The sequence below is a fragment of the Eriocheir sinensis genome, chromosome 22 (assembly GCF_024679095.1).
Source record: "Eriocheir sinensis breed Jianghai 21 chromosome 22, ASM2467909v1, whole genome shotgun sequence".
Classification (NCBI taxonomy): domain Eukaryota; kingdom Metazoa; phylum Arthropoda; class Malacostraca; order Decapoda; family Varunidae; genus Eriocheir; species Eriocheir sinensis.
Genome location: NC_066530.1, coordinates 2,165,880 through 2,182,228, shown reverse-complemented (window position 1 = coordinate 2,182,228; position 16,349 = coordinate 2,165,880). Strand labels below are relative to the sequence as shown.

The window sequence follows — 16,349 nt, the reverse complement described above, 5'->3', positions numbered from 1 at the left end:
ACGAACTGCTGATATAGCGGCTCGGCGCTCCCCAGTCAGCACGGTGAGATACGTACAAGGTTTGCTGAAGAAGATTTCTACAAGTCTCGGTGGTGCTCGGTGATGTTTTGGAATGATCGGAGTTTATTTAGGTCCGCCAAATCATCACGCGTACTGGAACCCCCACCTCCACCTCGGCGGGGCGTTCACCTGTCTGGTTGTCCTGGAACACCTGTACATTCTCTCCGAATTAATATTGTTATTTATACGAATCACTGATCCGTAACATTTGTCTCTTAACAAAATTGTAGCATAAAAAGAGCGAGTGGTCCCGGCAACATCACAACGTTTGTCCCTCCCGCGAACACACAGCCGTATCACCTCAAAGGAATGAATTTACTCTCGGGAGCATTTACCTGCATATTTTCCGGCGCAGTTACTTTTGTGATCTAACACAACAGTAGATTTGCTGTTCATAATTCCTAGTTGCAAAACTAACATAAATGTTATTCAGTGTTTCTTCCGTGAATCTTTCATGATCTGCATGAGCGCATAGTTCCTTTAAATACTCCCTTTTGTTGGAACATGTTCGACTGGATAGAGAATGAGGAGAAACGAAATATGAATACGGAGGGTTTCCTTTTTTCTCCTGCTACAACTCCTCCCTTGGATCAGTGGTTAGGGTAGCCAGGCTACGACTCCGCGGGCACGGATTCGGATTCCGGCCCGGGCATTCGGCGTGCAGCTCACCCAGATGTTCATCCTCCCTTTCGGGTTGGTCGATAAATGGGTACCTGGGGAAGGTAAACTGTGGCAATCCCGGACCTCACATTGGCCCGTTTTCTGTGTTAATGGTTTCTTACTTACCACAGGCTCAAAGGGCCAACGGTTCGGAGATGAGCACCGTAGCCACGCGCAACTACAACGATGCACCCAACTACCTTACCGCAACTTCTTCCCTTATCAAGGTTGTTTATTGGTCCAAACCTCTTCGCAGCGTCTTTTTCCTTTGGCATCAACATTTTCTGGTAGATATGCTTCTTTCTGTTATTTAGTACTTTTTTGTGTGCGTAAAGTGACTGGAGAAGGTTGGGGTATTATATAACGCGAGTGGAAAAAAAAATTCTCTCTCTCTCTCTCTCTCTCTCTCTCTCTCTCTCTCTCTCTCTCTCTCTCTCTCTCTCTCTCTCTCTCTCTCTCTCTCTCTCTCTCACTCTCACTCTCTCTCTCTCTGTCTCTCTCTCTCTCTCTCTCTCTCTCTCTCTCTCTCTCTCTCTCTCTCTCTCTCTCTCTCTCTCTCTCTCTCTCTCTCTCTCTCTCTCTCTCTCTCTCTCTCTCTCTCTCTCTCTCTCTCTCTCTCTCTCTCTCTCTCTCTCTCTCTCTCTCTCTCTCTATCTCTCTCTCTCTCTCTCTCTCTCTCTCTCTCTCTCTCTCTCTCTCTCTCTCTCTCTCTCTCTCTCTCTCTCTCTCTCTCTCTCTCTCTCTCTCTCTCTCTCTCTCTCTCTTTGACCCATCCAACTGCCCATCTACCCATCCTCCGCTTTCCACCCGTTGAGTCACCATCCTTCCACCCATCCACCAGACAATCCCTCATCCCTCCTTTATCCTCAGAGTTATCCGTTAATCTCCCTCCTATCAACATAATTTTTCGTCAAACTTCCCCCTCATTCATTTCAGTCCAGTCATCAAACCATCTCGAGGAGGAGCTCACTCATGTAAATGCTAAGAAAGTAGTTGTAATATTTTTTATTAGCAAAGTGCCACACACACTAAATAAGTGGACGGTCTTGCTTTGGTCATGTGGTGGAAGACTTCTGGCAATTTTCTTTAGTCTAATGTCAGAATGCTGACTCGTGTAACATAATCTTACTTTTTGAACATTATCTGTGCGTGCTGGAATGTTGGGGCGAAAACGTTTATTTTTTCCTCGTAGTCAGGCATTTCTTGGTGGGCGAGTAACACCTGGCAGACTGTCCATGAATGGTGGCGCCCGCCAAGCACAACGAGGTCGGGGCCTCGCAAGGCAACCCTGCGGCAGACTCAGACGTATCTATCCACCTCGTAACCGATCTTCTTTCCACGGCAGTTTATCTCCTTCCTGCTTGAAAGGAAGAAAAAATTTAAGCAGAGCAGAATTGTGCCATTTATCCTCCCCTCTTATCTCATGTATAATGATAGGGATGTGAACCCTTGTGAGAAGAGCAATACACAAATCTAAGAGCAGCATTGATAGTGAAAACTTGCGTGGCTCACGAAAATGAAAGAGTGCAGTGAGATGGAGATGATTCGGTAAATAGAGTAATTTCATCAGTAACAACCCTCTGATCTCCCAGTAGAGAATGGTGTACAATCAGTGTATTCTGCCAGGTTTACTGTATGGTTCAGAAACTCAGCGCGTCACCAAAAAATCAGAGAGAAGGGTATGAAGCTTGCAATGAAATTGAAAGAAAGATGGCGGGTATAAGATGAAAGTAAGAAGAGATCATCATGAATTTAGAATAGAAAATGGTTGAAAGCATTCTAATGATGGGTAAGAAAATGAAATGGACTTGGGCAGATCATGTGTAGAATTGATAACAGAAGTACAACTAAAGTAACTACGTGGCAACCCAAGAATTGTGGAGTCTAGAAGGACCGAGGACAAGAGGGAAAGATGGCATGGGGGCATTTGCTGGAGCGGATGGAGAAACGTCAGACGGAAGAAGGTGGAGGAGGTTAGGAAAGGCCCTTGTCCTGTAGTTAATTAGTAATTGCCAAAGATGATGATAATGATGATGATCTCTTACCACGTGGACTCTATATGTACGCACTGTTTAGAACATAGGATCGTGTCAATAAATCTTTAAATGATGGAAAATCACAACAACATATTAAATATATTACATCCTGAATCTGTCCTCCTCACCGTTGTCTCACAAGAGCCTTTTGTGCCATACACCTGCATCCTGGCAAGCCACACCACGCCGGCCACACTCAGCTTGTAGGGCCGCAGGGATCTGTGCCGCAAATTCAAAGCGGAGAGGCAGTTTTAGGGGCGTCGCTGGAGACAAGGTTATTTGATTGATTGGTATCATCTAGCAAAGTAGGCATGTATACAGTTTACTAAGGATAACATTTAAGTGTTTATACACTAATTTTCGATGTCATACTCATATAGTTAGGATATTTGATATTGCATATTTGAAAATTTACTTAGTAATTCACTAAGAAATCGCCCACACTTACAACTGTGTGTATTAGTGTACTTTAGATTAATGGCCAACAATGCATTAAAAAAAACCTTGATATTGAGTATACAGATCTTGCATTTAAAAAAATTCAGGAACTTTTATTAATTAATGATAAACTTACATTGTGAATGAACAGTCCTCTATATATCATAGTACTGGAAAGTAGCCCACTGGAATTATGGTGTACTGTTTGCATTATAGTTTGGCGTGCCGATGTTCTTCACGGCGGGCAGTGTTGTATTTCTTTGCTCGACATCAAAGAGATTTAGAGGACTTCTGTTGAGGCAATGAGGCGTAATGATTGATATTTTGAGGCTTATAAAGGTATGATATGAATAGCATCATCCCATTTCTTATCTCTGTTATGTTGTATATCACATGGAAAGTACAAGAAAAGAAACCTAGCTTCATCCTAAGACATGAGCTCAACGCAGGCTCAAGCGTGACACTCGGGGACTTCATGGTTACCTGCGTCATGTACCCGCTGGAGCCTCAACAGGCCACGTGTAGAAAGGCTGATTCTCATGAGATGAAAGTGTTTCAGCAGACTGTGTTGCCGGCCGTGTGATAAATGTTATATTTGAAGGCGTCTTATGGTGCCAGTTAGGTCAGTGTTGTGAACCTCCTTGATCCTCGGGCCACCCAGCACCGCCCTTCAATCAGGCTTCCCTGTGGGGCCCTCAAGACAGGGATGATCTCCGTAGGGACTCCACATCATGACCTGAGGGTCAGGAAAGTTTATTAATACTTTCAATAAGAGCAGCACAAATGTCATTAATGTCAAAAAGTCTTCCTTGAGTCTTAGAAGGCCAAGCCGCCTATTTCGACGGGCAAAAAGTCCATTCATCGGATCCTAATCATACTTACGGTAGAAAAGAGGGGAGCAGTTTTCACCGTTGTACCGGTGGTCCCTGCAGCCGCCCCTCATTGGAGGAGGACTGCAGGAAAAGCCTCTCATGCCCTCACGCCGTCCCACCACTCCGCTCACTGAATTTATCGGCTCCACTTGCAACACATCCACTTCTGCGGGAGTGGAAATTTGGTTAGTTATGAAAAAAAAAGTACATAGCTAATCAGAAGGCCTGCTCCGAATAGAAATAAATTAAATTGTTTTCAATTCGTATCCATCTTATCACTTGGTGTTTGCAGGTTACTCGTACTGACTTGCGGCACCCCTCAGGCACGTGTTCTCTTGAGGACAGCGAAAGGACGCGCAGTTCATTTATCATCAATGTCATATTTACCAAGATTGCACATACATTTATTTGTTTGGAAAGTTTTCATTTAATAAAGTTTTCAAGCAAGAGGCAAGAATTACCGGCAATGTTGGGGTTCCTGGTCCACGCTGGATGGCCGTTGGCTCTGGGCGGCTTCCGCAGCTGCAGCTCCAGTAGATTAGGTGTGTGACTGCACGGTGGCGATACTTGACCCTTACAGTCCACGGCAGTGTCTTTTCCATCCGACGAGCCTCTGCGAAGCGCAGCGCGTCGGTGGTGTTGGTGAAGCAGAAAGGCGCACACCAACACTGCGGTGAAGTAAGGAAGGCTTTGTATGCGTTGTTTAATTTGCAGGTGATGTGTTTTATACTTCAACTGACGGACAACCAAACAGATAAACAATGCCCTTCAAGACCTTGGTATCTAATAAGTTGTAAATATAAAGCTTGAGGCATGGAGTCGCCAGTACTCACACACGAGGAAGATGCACCACACGACGATGGTGATGAGGACGCCGACAGGAAGCTTGAGGGAGGTGTTACCCACGTCAGGCAGCTGACAGTGCTGGCCGCTGAACCCCGCCGGGCACGAGCACACGTACCCTGTGTGGGGGTGAACCACCGCTGTGATACCTGCCATGACAATCAGCACGTGACTCATGAAATTTTTGTCACAAAAACACATAACACAAAGAGACACTCGATGAGGCAAGAGAACATAACATTGTGCCGCCGAGGCTGCCTGGAGCATCACCTGGCTGGGTGTTGAAGCAGGAGCCGCCGCTGAGGCACGGCCGCCACGCACACTCGTCCTCGTCCTCACACGTCGCGCGGCTCCGGCCCAGCACGCGGCCTTCGCCACACCTGCGGCAGCGGTCCAGCGTCACCCAACACTCCACTTAAACTACCTACCTACCTCTCTCTCTCTCTCTACACACACACACACACACACACACACAGCCACCGACCCGCAGTGGTAGGACCTCCAGGTGTCGACGCAGGAGAGCGGCGGTGTGCAAGACACGTTGGCGCAGGAAGACGGGGCGCCGCAGCCTCGCTCCACGCCCCTGAAGGTGCTGGCCTGGCCCCAGGGCGTGCTGTTAACCGCCGGCGGCAGCGGCGCGCTGCGGCCCGCGATGCGCAGGTCGTCGATGCAGCCTGCGGGAGGGGAAGGCGGCCCTGTAAGCGGTGCGCCCTCAGCGCCTTCACTCTGCCTCGCTGAAGTGCACAAGGCAAGCCTGGCGTCCAGGCCTGTGTCTCACCGTCAAAGTAATCGCTGTGGATCTTGAGGACTCCCGCGTCCTGGAAGTGTGGAGCCCCGCCCACCCGGACGCCCTCCTGCTTGTCCACCTCCAGCAGCTGCCGCCCCTCCAGCAGCAGCAGCGAGGCGTTGTACAGGTCGCCGTCCCCGTCGTCTGCTGTCAGGATGGTCGCCGAGCCGTACCTGAGCCACAGAAGGCAACACAGCAGGTCACTAACACGTCTGTAACAGTGAAGGAACACCAAAGACACAGCAACACAGAGACAAGGCAGCCGCCCCGCAGGGAGTACCAACCTGCAGCAGGGCGGTGGCCTACCTGGTGGCGGCGAGGGCGTGCCAGCGGCCATCGGTGAGGGCGGCCCGTGACAGGCAGAGCGAGGCCGGAGAGCGAGGGTGGAGGTGAAGCACAGCGCACAGGCGGCCGTCCGTCAGCTGCACAGACCAGCTGTCCCGCCCGTGCTGGGATGACAGCACCACCAGCTCGCCTGTCCTCCTCAGTGTGCGGAACCTGCCGGCAGGAGGCGCTGACAGGGTGTGGCGGCGGCGGGCAACTATGTCACAGAGGCCGGTGAAGGCGGCAACTCCTACCTGAGGCTGATGGAGGTGGTGTAGGCCAGCGGCGAGAAGGAGAGGGCCAGCTTGACGTAGCTGTTGGGGAGAAAGGTGGTGGGCATTGTGGGCGAGGCACAACCCGGCCCACCCCACCCCGGCTGGCACTCACACCGCAGCGACCCCGGCGACCCCCGACACCTGCCGTGGACGCCGCAGTGGAGGCGTTGGGCGAGGCAGTCTGCGGCAGGACACCCCGGCGAGCTGGCCCTGCTGAGGACGCCAGTGCCCAGGTCCACCAGCTGCGGGGGGATCACCAGAAGACAACTCACGGAATGAAGAGTATCTAAGGACGTCATTATAGCAATACTTCTCGATACCCTTGCTGGTTAGCCCTGCTGAGGGCGCCACTGTACAGGTCCACCAGCTGCGGGAACACCAGAAGACAACTCACGGAATAAAGAGTATCTAAGGACGTCAATTTGGCAATACTTCTCAATACATATGTGGGTTGTTTCTGATGAGGGTGCCACTGTACAAGTTCACCAGCTGCGAGAACATTTGGAGATAATTCACGGAATGAAAATTCTCTTAGTACGTCATTTTAGCGATACTTCTCAACACCCCGGTGAGCTAATCTTGCTGTGGACGCTGGTGGCCAGGTCCACCAGCTACGGGAACACTTCGCAGCGTCAGTGCCACTCTCCGTTGTGGCAGACACCAGCTTGTCTATACCCTCTCTCAACATTGACAATATAATAATGATCGTACCCTTACTGCAGATAAAGCTTTCCTGAAGCACACACCGCTGATTTCATTAAAACATTGCCTGTTTACAAAGTGCAAATTTGCTACGACTCACCTCGCCGTTGACTCTGAGGTTCCTGACGCAGCCTCGAAAATGTGGCGGTCGTGGCTGCATCGTGGCTCCGCCCTGCGTGAGATCGGGCAGATAGTGCACCAGCCCGCCCACCTGCAGCACTCCGCCGGTCTTGAGCACACGGTCGCCCTTTGGCAGCTCCGTAACGGCCCTGCAGGCGTGTGTTTCAGGCAGGACGGGAGTGGACGAGGTGTTGTGGGCAGCCGGAGAAGGCGTGGGCGGCGGCTCGTCCCAGTGGCCACCCAGACACAGGTCCACGACCATCTCCACCAGCTGTGAGCGGGAAGGGTAGCGTGTGTATGTGTGTAGGGGGGGGTGATTAGGAGGTATGTGTGTGTGTGTTTACGTACCAGACGAAGAAAAGTCACACACACACACACACACACACACACACACACACACACACACACACACACACACACACACACACACTCACACACACACCTCGTCCTTCCAGTGGAGGTCTATCCTGTGCCACGTGTTGTCGGCCAAGGAGGAGTTGAGGGCGAGGGTGACGGGCCCGCCGCCCTGGTCCAGCTGCAGCACCGGCCGCCCCTGACGCAGCTCCAGCAGCAGCAGGAGAATGTCGCGGCGGCCCCTCCCCGGCCCCCGCTCGGTGCTGTGCTGCTCTGGCCCGGAGTAGAGCAGCGCGGCTTCCCCCGCTGTGCTCAGCAGCTCCAGGCTCACGTGCACCTCGGCGCACGGCGGGATTGGCGGCACCCACGCCCACGCTCCCTCTGCGGTGTCCCCGGCGTCGCCCTCCTGCTTACCCCCGCCTCCCTCGAAGTGTCTTGCGAGCGTTTTGCAACGAGAGCCCCATGTGCCATGAGGACAGATGCACCTGCGGAGGTAGGGAAGCGTCAGGCAACAAAGAGGTGTCGGGTCGGTAAGGAGGCAGCTGACAAAAGGTACAGAGGCTTCGCACTATTGCTAATCATGATCTTTATATTTCCGCCCGCAGTCGTGCTAAATCTATTCTCCGACTTACCAAAAACTCTTTCATTAGTAGAAACCTTGCTTTTCTAATTTTTCCAGAGACTTCTGGCACCAGGCCAAAAATTTCTCCTCCAGTTTCACTTCTTCATCTTTTCCTCCTCTCCTTAACCCTGACGGCAGCAGTCTCATCTGTCTCTAAGGCTGAACTCTTCTCTCAAACTTTCTGTAAAAACTCCACTCTGGACGATTCTGGGCATATTCCTCCTACTCATCCCATCTTTGACTCCTTTATGCCTGTTATTAAGATTCTTACGAATAATGTTTTCTATGCCCTCTCTGGCCTCAACCCTCAGAAGGCTTATGGGCCTGATGGAGTGCCTCCTATTGTCCTTAATAACTGTGCTTCCGTGCTGACACCCTGCCTGGTCAAACTCTTTCGTGTCTGCCTTTCAACATCTACTTTTCCTTCCTGCTGGAAGTACGCCTTCATACAACCTGTGCCTAAGAAGGGTGACCATTCCAATCCCTCAAGCTACCGTCCTATAGTTTTATTTTCCTGTCTATCTAAAGCTTTTGAATCAATCCTTAACAGCAAGATTCAAAAACACCTATCCCCTTCTGATCTTCTGTCTGATCGACAGTATGGGTTCCGCAAGGGGTGTTCTACTCTCGATCTTCTTGCTTTCTTAACTGACTCTTGGTCATCCTCTCATAGTCGTTTAGGTGAAACATTCTCAGTTGCTCTAGATATATCGAAAACATTCAATAGAGTCTGGCACAACGCTTTGCTTTCTAAACTACCCTCTTACGGATTCTATCCTTCTCTCTGCTCCTTTATCTCCAGTTTCTTTTAAGAACATAAGAACGCAGGAGTCTGCAAGAGGCCGGTAGGCCTGTACGAGGCAGCTCCTTTGACCCTAAGCTCCCGTGTATCTAACCCCACCTAATATCGCTGTCCATGAATTTATCTAGTCTATTTTTGAATGTGACCGGCCGTTCTATCTCTGCTGTGGTAGACGATCACTGTTCTTCCCCTAAACCTATCAAAAGTGGTGTTCCACAGGGTTCTGTCCTATCACCCACTCTCTTCCTGTTATTCATCAATGATCTTTTTTCAATAACAAACTGTCCTAGACTGTCTTAAGACTACCCACATGCTGTCCTGAAGACCACCCATCAACCCGGACTCTAGAAGAAACCGTCCAGTGAATCAAGAATTGAGTTCCGGGGGGCAGCATGAGCCAAGCATAACTGGCCCCACTATAAAAATTGCCTGTGCCATGACGGGCTTGGGCTGACCATCTGGCCCCTGAAGAAAGCCTACCGGCGCTATCGGCGGAGATGTAAAAAAAAAAAAAAAAAAAAACGTACGCTGATGACTCTACTCTGCATTATTCAACTTCTTTCAACAGAAGACCCTCACAACAAGAATTACAAGACTCCAGACTGGAGGCTGCAGAACGCTTAACCTCAGACCTTGTTCTTATTTCCGATTGGGGTAAGAGGAACCTTGTGTCCTTCAACGCCTCAAAAACCCAATTTCTCCACCTATCAACTCGACACAATCTTCCAAACACCTATCCCCTATTCTTCGACAACACTCAGCTGTCACCTTCTTCTACATAAATATCAACGGCTTATCCTTAGCTCAAAATCTCAACTGGAAGCTTCACATCTCTCATGCTAAATCAGCTTCCCCGAGGTTGGGCGTTATGTATCGTCTCCGCCAGTTATTCTCCCCCGCACAGATGCTTTACATTTATAGGGGCCTTGTCTGCCGTAGTATGGAGTATGCATCGCACGTGTGGGAGGGCTCTACTCACACAGCTCTTCTGGACAGAGTGGAGTCTAAGGATCCTCGTCTCATCAGCTCCCCTCCTCCTATCTTCTACCTCTTAAATCCCGCCGCAATGTTGCTTCTTTTTCTATCTTCTATCGATATTTTCATGCTGACTGCTCTTCTAAACTTGCTAACTGCATGCCTCCCCCCCTTCCGCGGCCCCGCTGCACTCGACGTTCTGCTCTATGTCATCCCTATACTGTCCAAACCACTTATGCAAGAATTAACCAGCATCTCCATTCTTTCATCCCCTTAACTGGTAAACTCTGAAACAACCTTCCTTCATTTGTATTTCCTCCTGCCTATGACTTGACCTCTTTCAAGAGGAGTGTATCAAGCCACCTCTCCATTCGAAATTGACCTCTCTTCTGCCCACTCTTTACTTTTTGCTTTTTCGGAGCAACGTTTATCGGGCGTTTTTTTCTACACTTTCTTTTTGTTGCCCTTGAGTTGTTTCCTGTTCTGTAAAAAAAAAAAAAAAAAAAAAAAAGGAAGTCAGGGAGGCAGGAATGACGCTGCTGCTTTAGGGACCAAGGGAGAGAGGGTGGTAAAAACAGCCTCAACTGCGATGCTGCCTAACTCACTCGCTACACTTACCGAGTACCCGAGAAGGTACTAAGGCACCTGCCGCCGTTGAGACAGGTGTCAGGGGTACATGGACGGTCCTGAAATGTGGTTGTTCTGATGACGGCGGCGGGGCAACCACAGAAGCCCCGTGTTACTACCCGCGGGCTCACCACCGCCGAGTCATTGGCGTCCACCACAATGAAGTCGTCGGCGAGGCCCACCCAGCAGCCGCCCACACACCTCTCTTCTGCCATGGCTTCCCGCGCGGTGATGGCGCCTTCACGGCACGTGACCACGCCCACGTCCAGGACGCGGACGCCCAGCGCTGTGCTTATCTGGAGGTGACGAGGTGGAAACGTCATGAGACCAATACATTCAATGCCGTAAGTGGATGCATACAGAATAACAAGTATTGGTGAGCACCTCTCTTCCTTGCACGCCAACAGTCATCGAGTATGTTCAGCTGTAAAGGACAAAATGCTTCCAAGTATTGGTATGAGGCACAAATATCACGAAACATTAGCTTACACTGTCTAGGACTCATCCGGCGGCACGCGGTCCGAATCCGGACCTTTTGAGTGCAACATTAAAGTCCGTGCGACGGGTTCTTGCAAGTGTATTTCCTCGACTGACTGTTGGCCTGGGGTCCAGCTACAACACTTATCCGGACCACTGCATACATTTGAACTTGTCAAATTGGACCTTTGCTTATAATAGTTGAGTAACCCTGGTATAGGAGATTCTTTTTAGCTAATTCATTCTTCGTTGATGGTAACTCTTTAAAGATGTTGGTCGCTGAGGAATTACTTACGTACATAATGAATATCCATTTACCTCGTTCTTGTGGTACAGCAAAAGGTGGTCAAAGTTAGCAATTCCAGCCGCTGTTAACCAGACGCGAGTGGCCGGCGTCCTTCCCTCAAGCGGTTGCACCGACAACACCTGCACCGCTGCGCCGCCCCCGCCCGCCCACGTCATGGCCATGTTCACGAGGCGACTCAACAGCGATGCCCCGCCCTGGAACACACGGATCATGTAATACACTGCATGAAGAGCAGGGCATTAAGAAGTGTGCAAGGGACACCACTGTATCCAATGACCTTCAGTCTGACCCCGTAAAATGCACCAAACACCACATCATTACAGCTCTGAAACAATGCTCGCGGCCCACCTCAACGCCTGGCCCCACCACGCTCCAGCTGGAGGCGGCCAGCGTGAGCGGCGCGGTGTGCCTCATCTCGTGAGGGCTTAGATGTGTCACCTGCACCGTCACGTCCGCCTTCACGTCCCTCTGTCCGTGGTCGCTGTCGCTCACTACGAATTTGAGGATATAACTGCCGGCAGAAAGAATCTTCCATGTAGGATTCACTCTTTTGAAAATCGTCCAAAATACATGCTGAGGAAGTCGGTTATGCAATAGAAACAAAGCAGACAAACTATGAAAAGGATAACCCCTTTGAATCAAATATACTTTCACCAAATTATCTAAGCCTTTGCGAATCAAAAAGTCAGCGTCCCTACCGGCCGGCAGGTGTTGAGGGCGCCATGGTGAGGTGGCCGCTGGAGGTGTCGAGGAAGAAGCCCGCCTGAGGGTCCCGCCAGGCGTACGTCTTGGCTGCGGTGTCCCAATCGTCGGGGTCCTGCACGTACACACGCCCCAGGGGCACCGCCGCGCCCTGACGCTGAGGGTGTGACAAAGGTGTGAACTGGTGTGTGTGTGTGTGTGTGTGTGTGTGTGTGTGTGTGTGTGTGTGTGTGTGTGTGTTTGGTGGATCGAGGGCGGCGGGATGGTGGTGGCAGTGGTGGAAGTGGCTGTGGTGGGTGGCGGTGCTGCTGGTGACGTGTGTCTTTAGGGAAAGACTTGGGGGCTGGAAGATGGATGACATAAGTTACATCTGAGAGAAAAGCCGTGCTGAGTGGTCGGGGCCTCTGACCTATAAAGTGTGTGTGACGGGGCACCGAGTAGCAGGGTGTGGGGGGAGGAAGAGCTGTGTTGTTTGGTTTTAGAATGTTATTGAGAGTAAAAGGGCAAGCCAGCTGACCTGCAGCGTGTGTACGGTGACGGTCTTGTTGGCGGGCGCCATGGGGTTGTCGTTGAGGTCGGCCACGTGGAGGGTGAGGGTGACGGTGGCGGTGAGGGGCGGCCAGCCGGCGTCGCCCACCACCAGCGGCACCAGCAGGGCGGGACGCTCCTCTCGGTCCAGCGCCGCCCGCGTCCACACCACGCCCACGCCACGCCCGTCATCCCCTCCTGCACCACACACGGGGACACGTCAGCCACGGAAGAGATGGGGGAGGAGGAGGAGGAGGAGGAGGAGGAGGAATAAAGTGGTACAGAGTGTTGTGACAACTCACTCGTGTCCAGCGTGACCCTGACGCTGTCGGTGACGTGGGGCGGCGCGCGGGGGTCCAGGGCGATGGTGAAGGGCGGCCCGTGACCCTGCCGCCAGTCGTCGGGGTCATTCAGCTTGACCTGCGCCACCTGCTGCGCCTCGCTGTTCTCCGTCACCTGCACCTCGCGGGGCTCCGCCAGGAACGGCGGGTTGTCGTTCACGTCTGTCACGTTGATCTGCCGAAGATGAGATATTACTTATGTGCTCACCAGAGGTGCTTTGCTTCCTTGTTCTTCCTCTCGCGTCTGCTTCAGCCCCGCTCCTTCCCTCCCTCTCTCCTTTTGGCTTCAACAACAAGGCTGACAACACAGAGGACAAAAAAAAAAAAAAACAAGGATGCGTCCTTTCGCTCTCGTCTGTACTTTCAGAGCACGACACAGGGAACAGATAAGGCAGAGACGTTAATAATATCTCAGGCTACATATTATCTCCTGAATCTGCTGGGGCGCAAGACCAGGCTGACACACAACGGACATACTCACGGCGAGGGTGGCGGTGGCGGTTCTGGGCGGCGTGCCATCGTCCACCGCCCACACCAGCACACTGTGGGTCTCCGCGGCCTCCCGGTCCAGACCCCCCACCAGACGCACCGCCCCGCTCTCGTCCACGGCAAACTGGCGGCGAGGGTCGCTGGACGGAGCCACCCGGTACTGCACGCGACTCTTTCCACCCTGAGTGGGGGCAGCAACAATCAGTCTAATACACAAATAAAGTTGTCTTTCCCGTGCTGGTTACCGGCTCCGCCCTGCACCAAGAATCAAACCAGTGTAGAGGTGTACATAGATGAAGCGGGCACGAACGTACCGGAACTGGCAGGCAGCTCCAACGAGTTTTCCTGATTGTTCGGACCATTCCTGCCTGCTTAACCTGTGCAGGTTGGACGTAGTTACCCGCGTGGGTCGGCGCCGGTAAACAGCAATATATACGATAACCTGCTTTCTTTGTGCATGCTCTCTTAGAATATTCAGTTATCCTACGCACAGGGCGATGACTTCACACAGTTCTGAAGATTTACCACCTCTGAACTCCTGGGTTCTCATAGGGAAAACTAGAATTAAAGGGATAACTCGTGTGTGACAAATAGAACGGCGGCTTAGGACGGCGGAACCGTGTGGCGTCAGACGAGGGCTGCTTCAAAATTATAATCATGAGCGGGATGACTGTGTGTTCTTAGACTATGGGACAGGTCATCAAGGGTGTATAAGAACGAACAGATTGCTGCATGTTCTTGTTGCGATATTATGTAACGCCACTAATAACTTTAAAGATGTATTAAAATTTTTTTAAATGAAGTTACAATTTTCACTCCGTTTCAGTAAAGTGTGGAGACTCACGTTGTCGGAGTCGAAGGCAGTGAAGGTGGCGAGAAGAGCGCCCCGCGGTGTGTCCTCGGGCAGGGAGAGGCTCGTGAGGTCCTCGCTAAACACCGGGTCGTTGTCGTTGTCGTCCACTAAGTTCAGCCTCACTAAAGTCTCCGCCACGTGTTCCTTCTGCTCCCAGCCGTCCTCACCCTGTGGGCGAGACGTGACTTGTAAATCAACTCTCGTCAGCAACTTGCTTACAGCTAGGTTAGTGGAGAAACGGAATAAATTGAACAGAATTGTGCTGACTGCTAATAAAATTGAAAGGTTTAAATGGTGGTTAGCCCGAGACTACCCGCATTCTGTCCCGAATGCCATCTATCAACCCAGACTTTAGATTCTGTCAAAAAGGGAATCAAAGATGAACTTCGGGGGGCAGCATGAGCCAAGCAAGATGGCGTCATTATAAACACGCACTTCCTCCATAACGGGCTTTGGTCCTGGCGAACTACCAGTCCCCGCTAAGAAAGCCTGCCGGCGCCATAGGCAAAACGTGGAAAAAAAAAAACGCTCATTCTTTCCACACGTCCAAGCCATCTCAACACTGCCCTGCACGGCCAGCCAACTCTCTTGTGCTACCAGTTCTCCTTCTCACTTCCTCTCTTCTGACTCTGCCCATCCTTGTCGCTCCACACATGGTCCTCAAACATCTTATCTCTATCACATTCAAAATCTTCGCTACTCTCATATTCCACGTTTCGGCTCCATATAGTGATGTAGGTGCCGCTATTCCTTCATGCAGCCTTCTCTTCACATCCATCCCAAGTGATATACATATAAACATTATTTTCATTCTTACTAACACTTTTACTACCTCATTTATCTTTGACTTCACCTCAGACTATGTTACCATCCACAACAACATTTGAAACCAAATCCTTAAAACACTCCACCTCCTCCATCACCTCATCATCGAGCATTACATTCAGCCTCCTCCCATCTCCTCCCCCACTTGTAATCTTAATTCGTATATTATTAAATACTCTATTTTTTTCTGGGGGGGGGAGCGTGGAAGAATCGCGCCAGACCATTTTGGAACATTTACTCGTGTGGCACATCGAACTCTGCCCAACATCTTCGCTGTTTTTGCTGAATTTCGTGTGTTCCAGATGGTTACCAGAAATTAAACTAGAATGCACACCCTGTTGTGGGTTTGTTTTTTTATTACGTGGCTTGGGAATGTTTGTTTGAAAATTTGCCATAGATTTTTCTGTCAAGAATCCAAAACAAACTGTCCTCCAGAAGGACAACCAGACTATTGATCGTGACGGCGAGGCGGTCATCGTGGAGGATTGAACCTCAACGACGCGCGAAATGTGTGGCAAACTTTAATATCGTCAGGCAAGCCAATATCCCAAGGGAGGACTCAGCACGGGAAGACATATTGAACCGAGGGAGAGTCACAGTTCATGGAAGTAAATTTGTCACTGCGAGGCACTTTCCTAACTCGGCTGGGAGTTAAATGTTTTGAGACTTAGATTGGCATAGGGCATGAAGTGGATTTGGAAGAACACACTCACCATGTCCGTCACCTGCACCCTCAAGGTAAAGCCCTGCCGGTGCTCGGGATCCTCATAGTCCAGCGGCTCCACCGACCTCAGGTTCCCGCCGGGCAGCGCCCCCGCCACGCCCTCCACGCGGAACATCTGCCAGCCCCGCCCGCTGCCCGGCACCACCTGCGCCGCCGCCAGTACGGAAAATATAAAAAAAACTTACAGAATTGTGAGCCAATACATTATGATTAAGGTTTTCTCTTGTCACTGGATGAAAAGTTGATTTACATGTTTTAATAACAAGAAATCATAGCAGAGCTAACGATATAAAACAGCTGATGGAAGCAAGGATTACAGAGCTATGGCAATCCTCGCGTTCAAGGTTGTGTTGCAAGTTTATGGGCGTGTGTCTACGCCGACACTGACCCTGTAGGCGAAGACGTTTGTTGCATCAGGGTCCACGACGGTGAGGGTGGCCAGCACGTGGTCGTTGTCAAGTCTCTCCGGCACGTCCAGCCTCCACTCGGGCCGCGAGAACCTCGGAGACACGTCATTCACGTCGTCCACGTCCACCACCACCGTGCCCGTGCCTGGGGGGAGGAGGGAGAAGAGCGCTCTGAAGGGGAAAAACTACGTGCGATAAG

At 51.0% G+C, this 16,349-nt stretch overlaps 1 protein-coding gene and 1 long non-coding RNA gene across 8 annotated transcripts in view; one reads left to right on the top strand and one right to left on the bottom strand.

Annotated features, from left to right (window-relative positions):
* LOC127001929 (uncharacterized) overlaps window positions 1–16,349 on the top strand; it is a 199,392-nt gene that overhangs the window by 93,878 nt on the left and 89,165 nt on the right. The gene's annotated exons all lie outside the window — the stretch shown is intronic.
* The window catches only part of LOC127001928 (putative neural-cadherin 2), a 118,269-nt gene continuing 103,635 nt past the window's right edge, over window positions 1,716–16,349 (bottom strand). For 5 of the 6 annotated variants that reach the window (XM_050867175.1, XM_050867173.1, XM_050867176.1 and 2 more), the window contains 24 exons: window positions 16,132–16,295; window positions 15,733–15,888; window positions 14,186–14,362; window positions 13,334–13,522; window positions 12,814–13,027; window positions 12,501–12,709; window positions 11,980–12,140; window positions 11,630–11,792; window positions 11,293–11,475; window positions 10,489–10,793; window positions 7,560–7,956; window positions 7,098–7,388; window positions 6,275–6,537; window positions 6,003–6,194; window positions 5,688–5,869; window positions 5,394–5,583; window positions 5,180–5,289; window positions 4,900–5,028; window positions 4,528–4,734; window positions 4,077–4,232; window positions 3,678–3,930; window positions 3,331–3,485; window positions 2,885–2,975; window positions 1,716–2,077 (listed from right to left, as the gene is read on the bottom strand). In XM_050867175.1, coding sequence (XP_050723132.1) covers window positions 3,890–3,930; window positions 4,077–4,232; window positions 4,528–4,734; window positions 4,900–5,028; window positions 5,180–5,289; window positions 5,394–5,583; window positions 5,688–5,869; window positions 6,003–6,194; window positions 6,275–6,537; window positions 7,098–7,388; window positions 7,560–7,956; window positions 10,489–10,793; window positions 11,293–11,475; window positions 11,630–11,792; window positions 11,980–12,140; window positions 12,501–12,709; window positions 12,814–13,027; window positions 13,334–13,522; window positions 14,186–14,362; window positions 15,733–15,888; window positions 16,132–16,295 — 4,079 coding nt within the window. In that variant the 3' untranslated portion in view covers window positions 1,716–2,077; window positions 2,885–2,975; window positions 3,331–3,485; window positions 3,678–3,889. The remainder of the gene's footprint in view (window positions 2,078–2,884; window positions 2,976–3,330; window positions 3,486–3,677; window positions 3,931–4,076; window positions 4,233–4,527; window positions 4,735–4,899; window positions 5,029–5,179; window positions 5,290–5,393; window positions 5,584–5,687; window positions 5,870–6,002; window positions 6,195–6,274; window positions 6,538–7,097; window positions 7,389–7,559; window positions 7,957–10,488; window positions 10,794–11,292; window positions 11,476–11,629; window positions 11,793–11,979; window positions 12,141–12,500; window positions 12,710–12,813; window positions 13,028–13,333; window positions 13,523–14,185; window positions 14,363–15,732; window positions 15,889–16,131; window positions 16,296–16,349) is intronic. The other variant, XM_050867174.1, reaches the window with a different exon arrangement.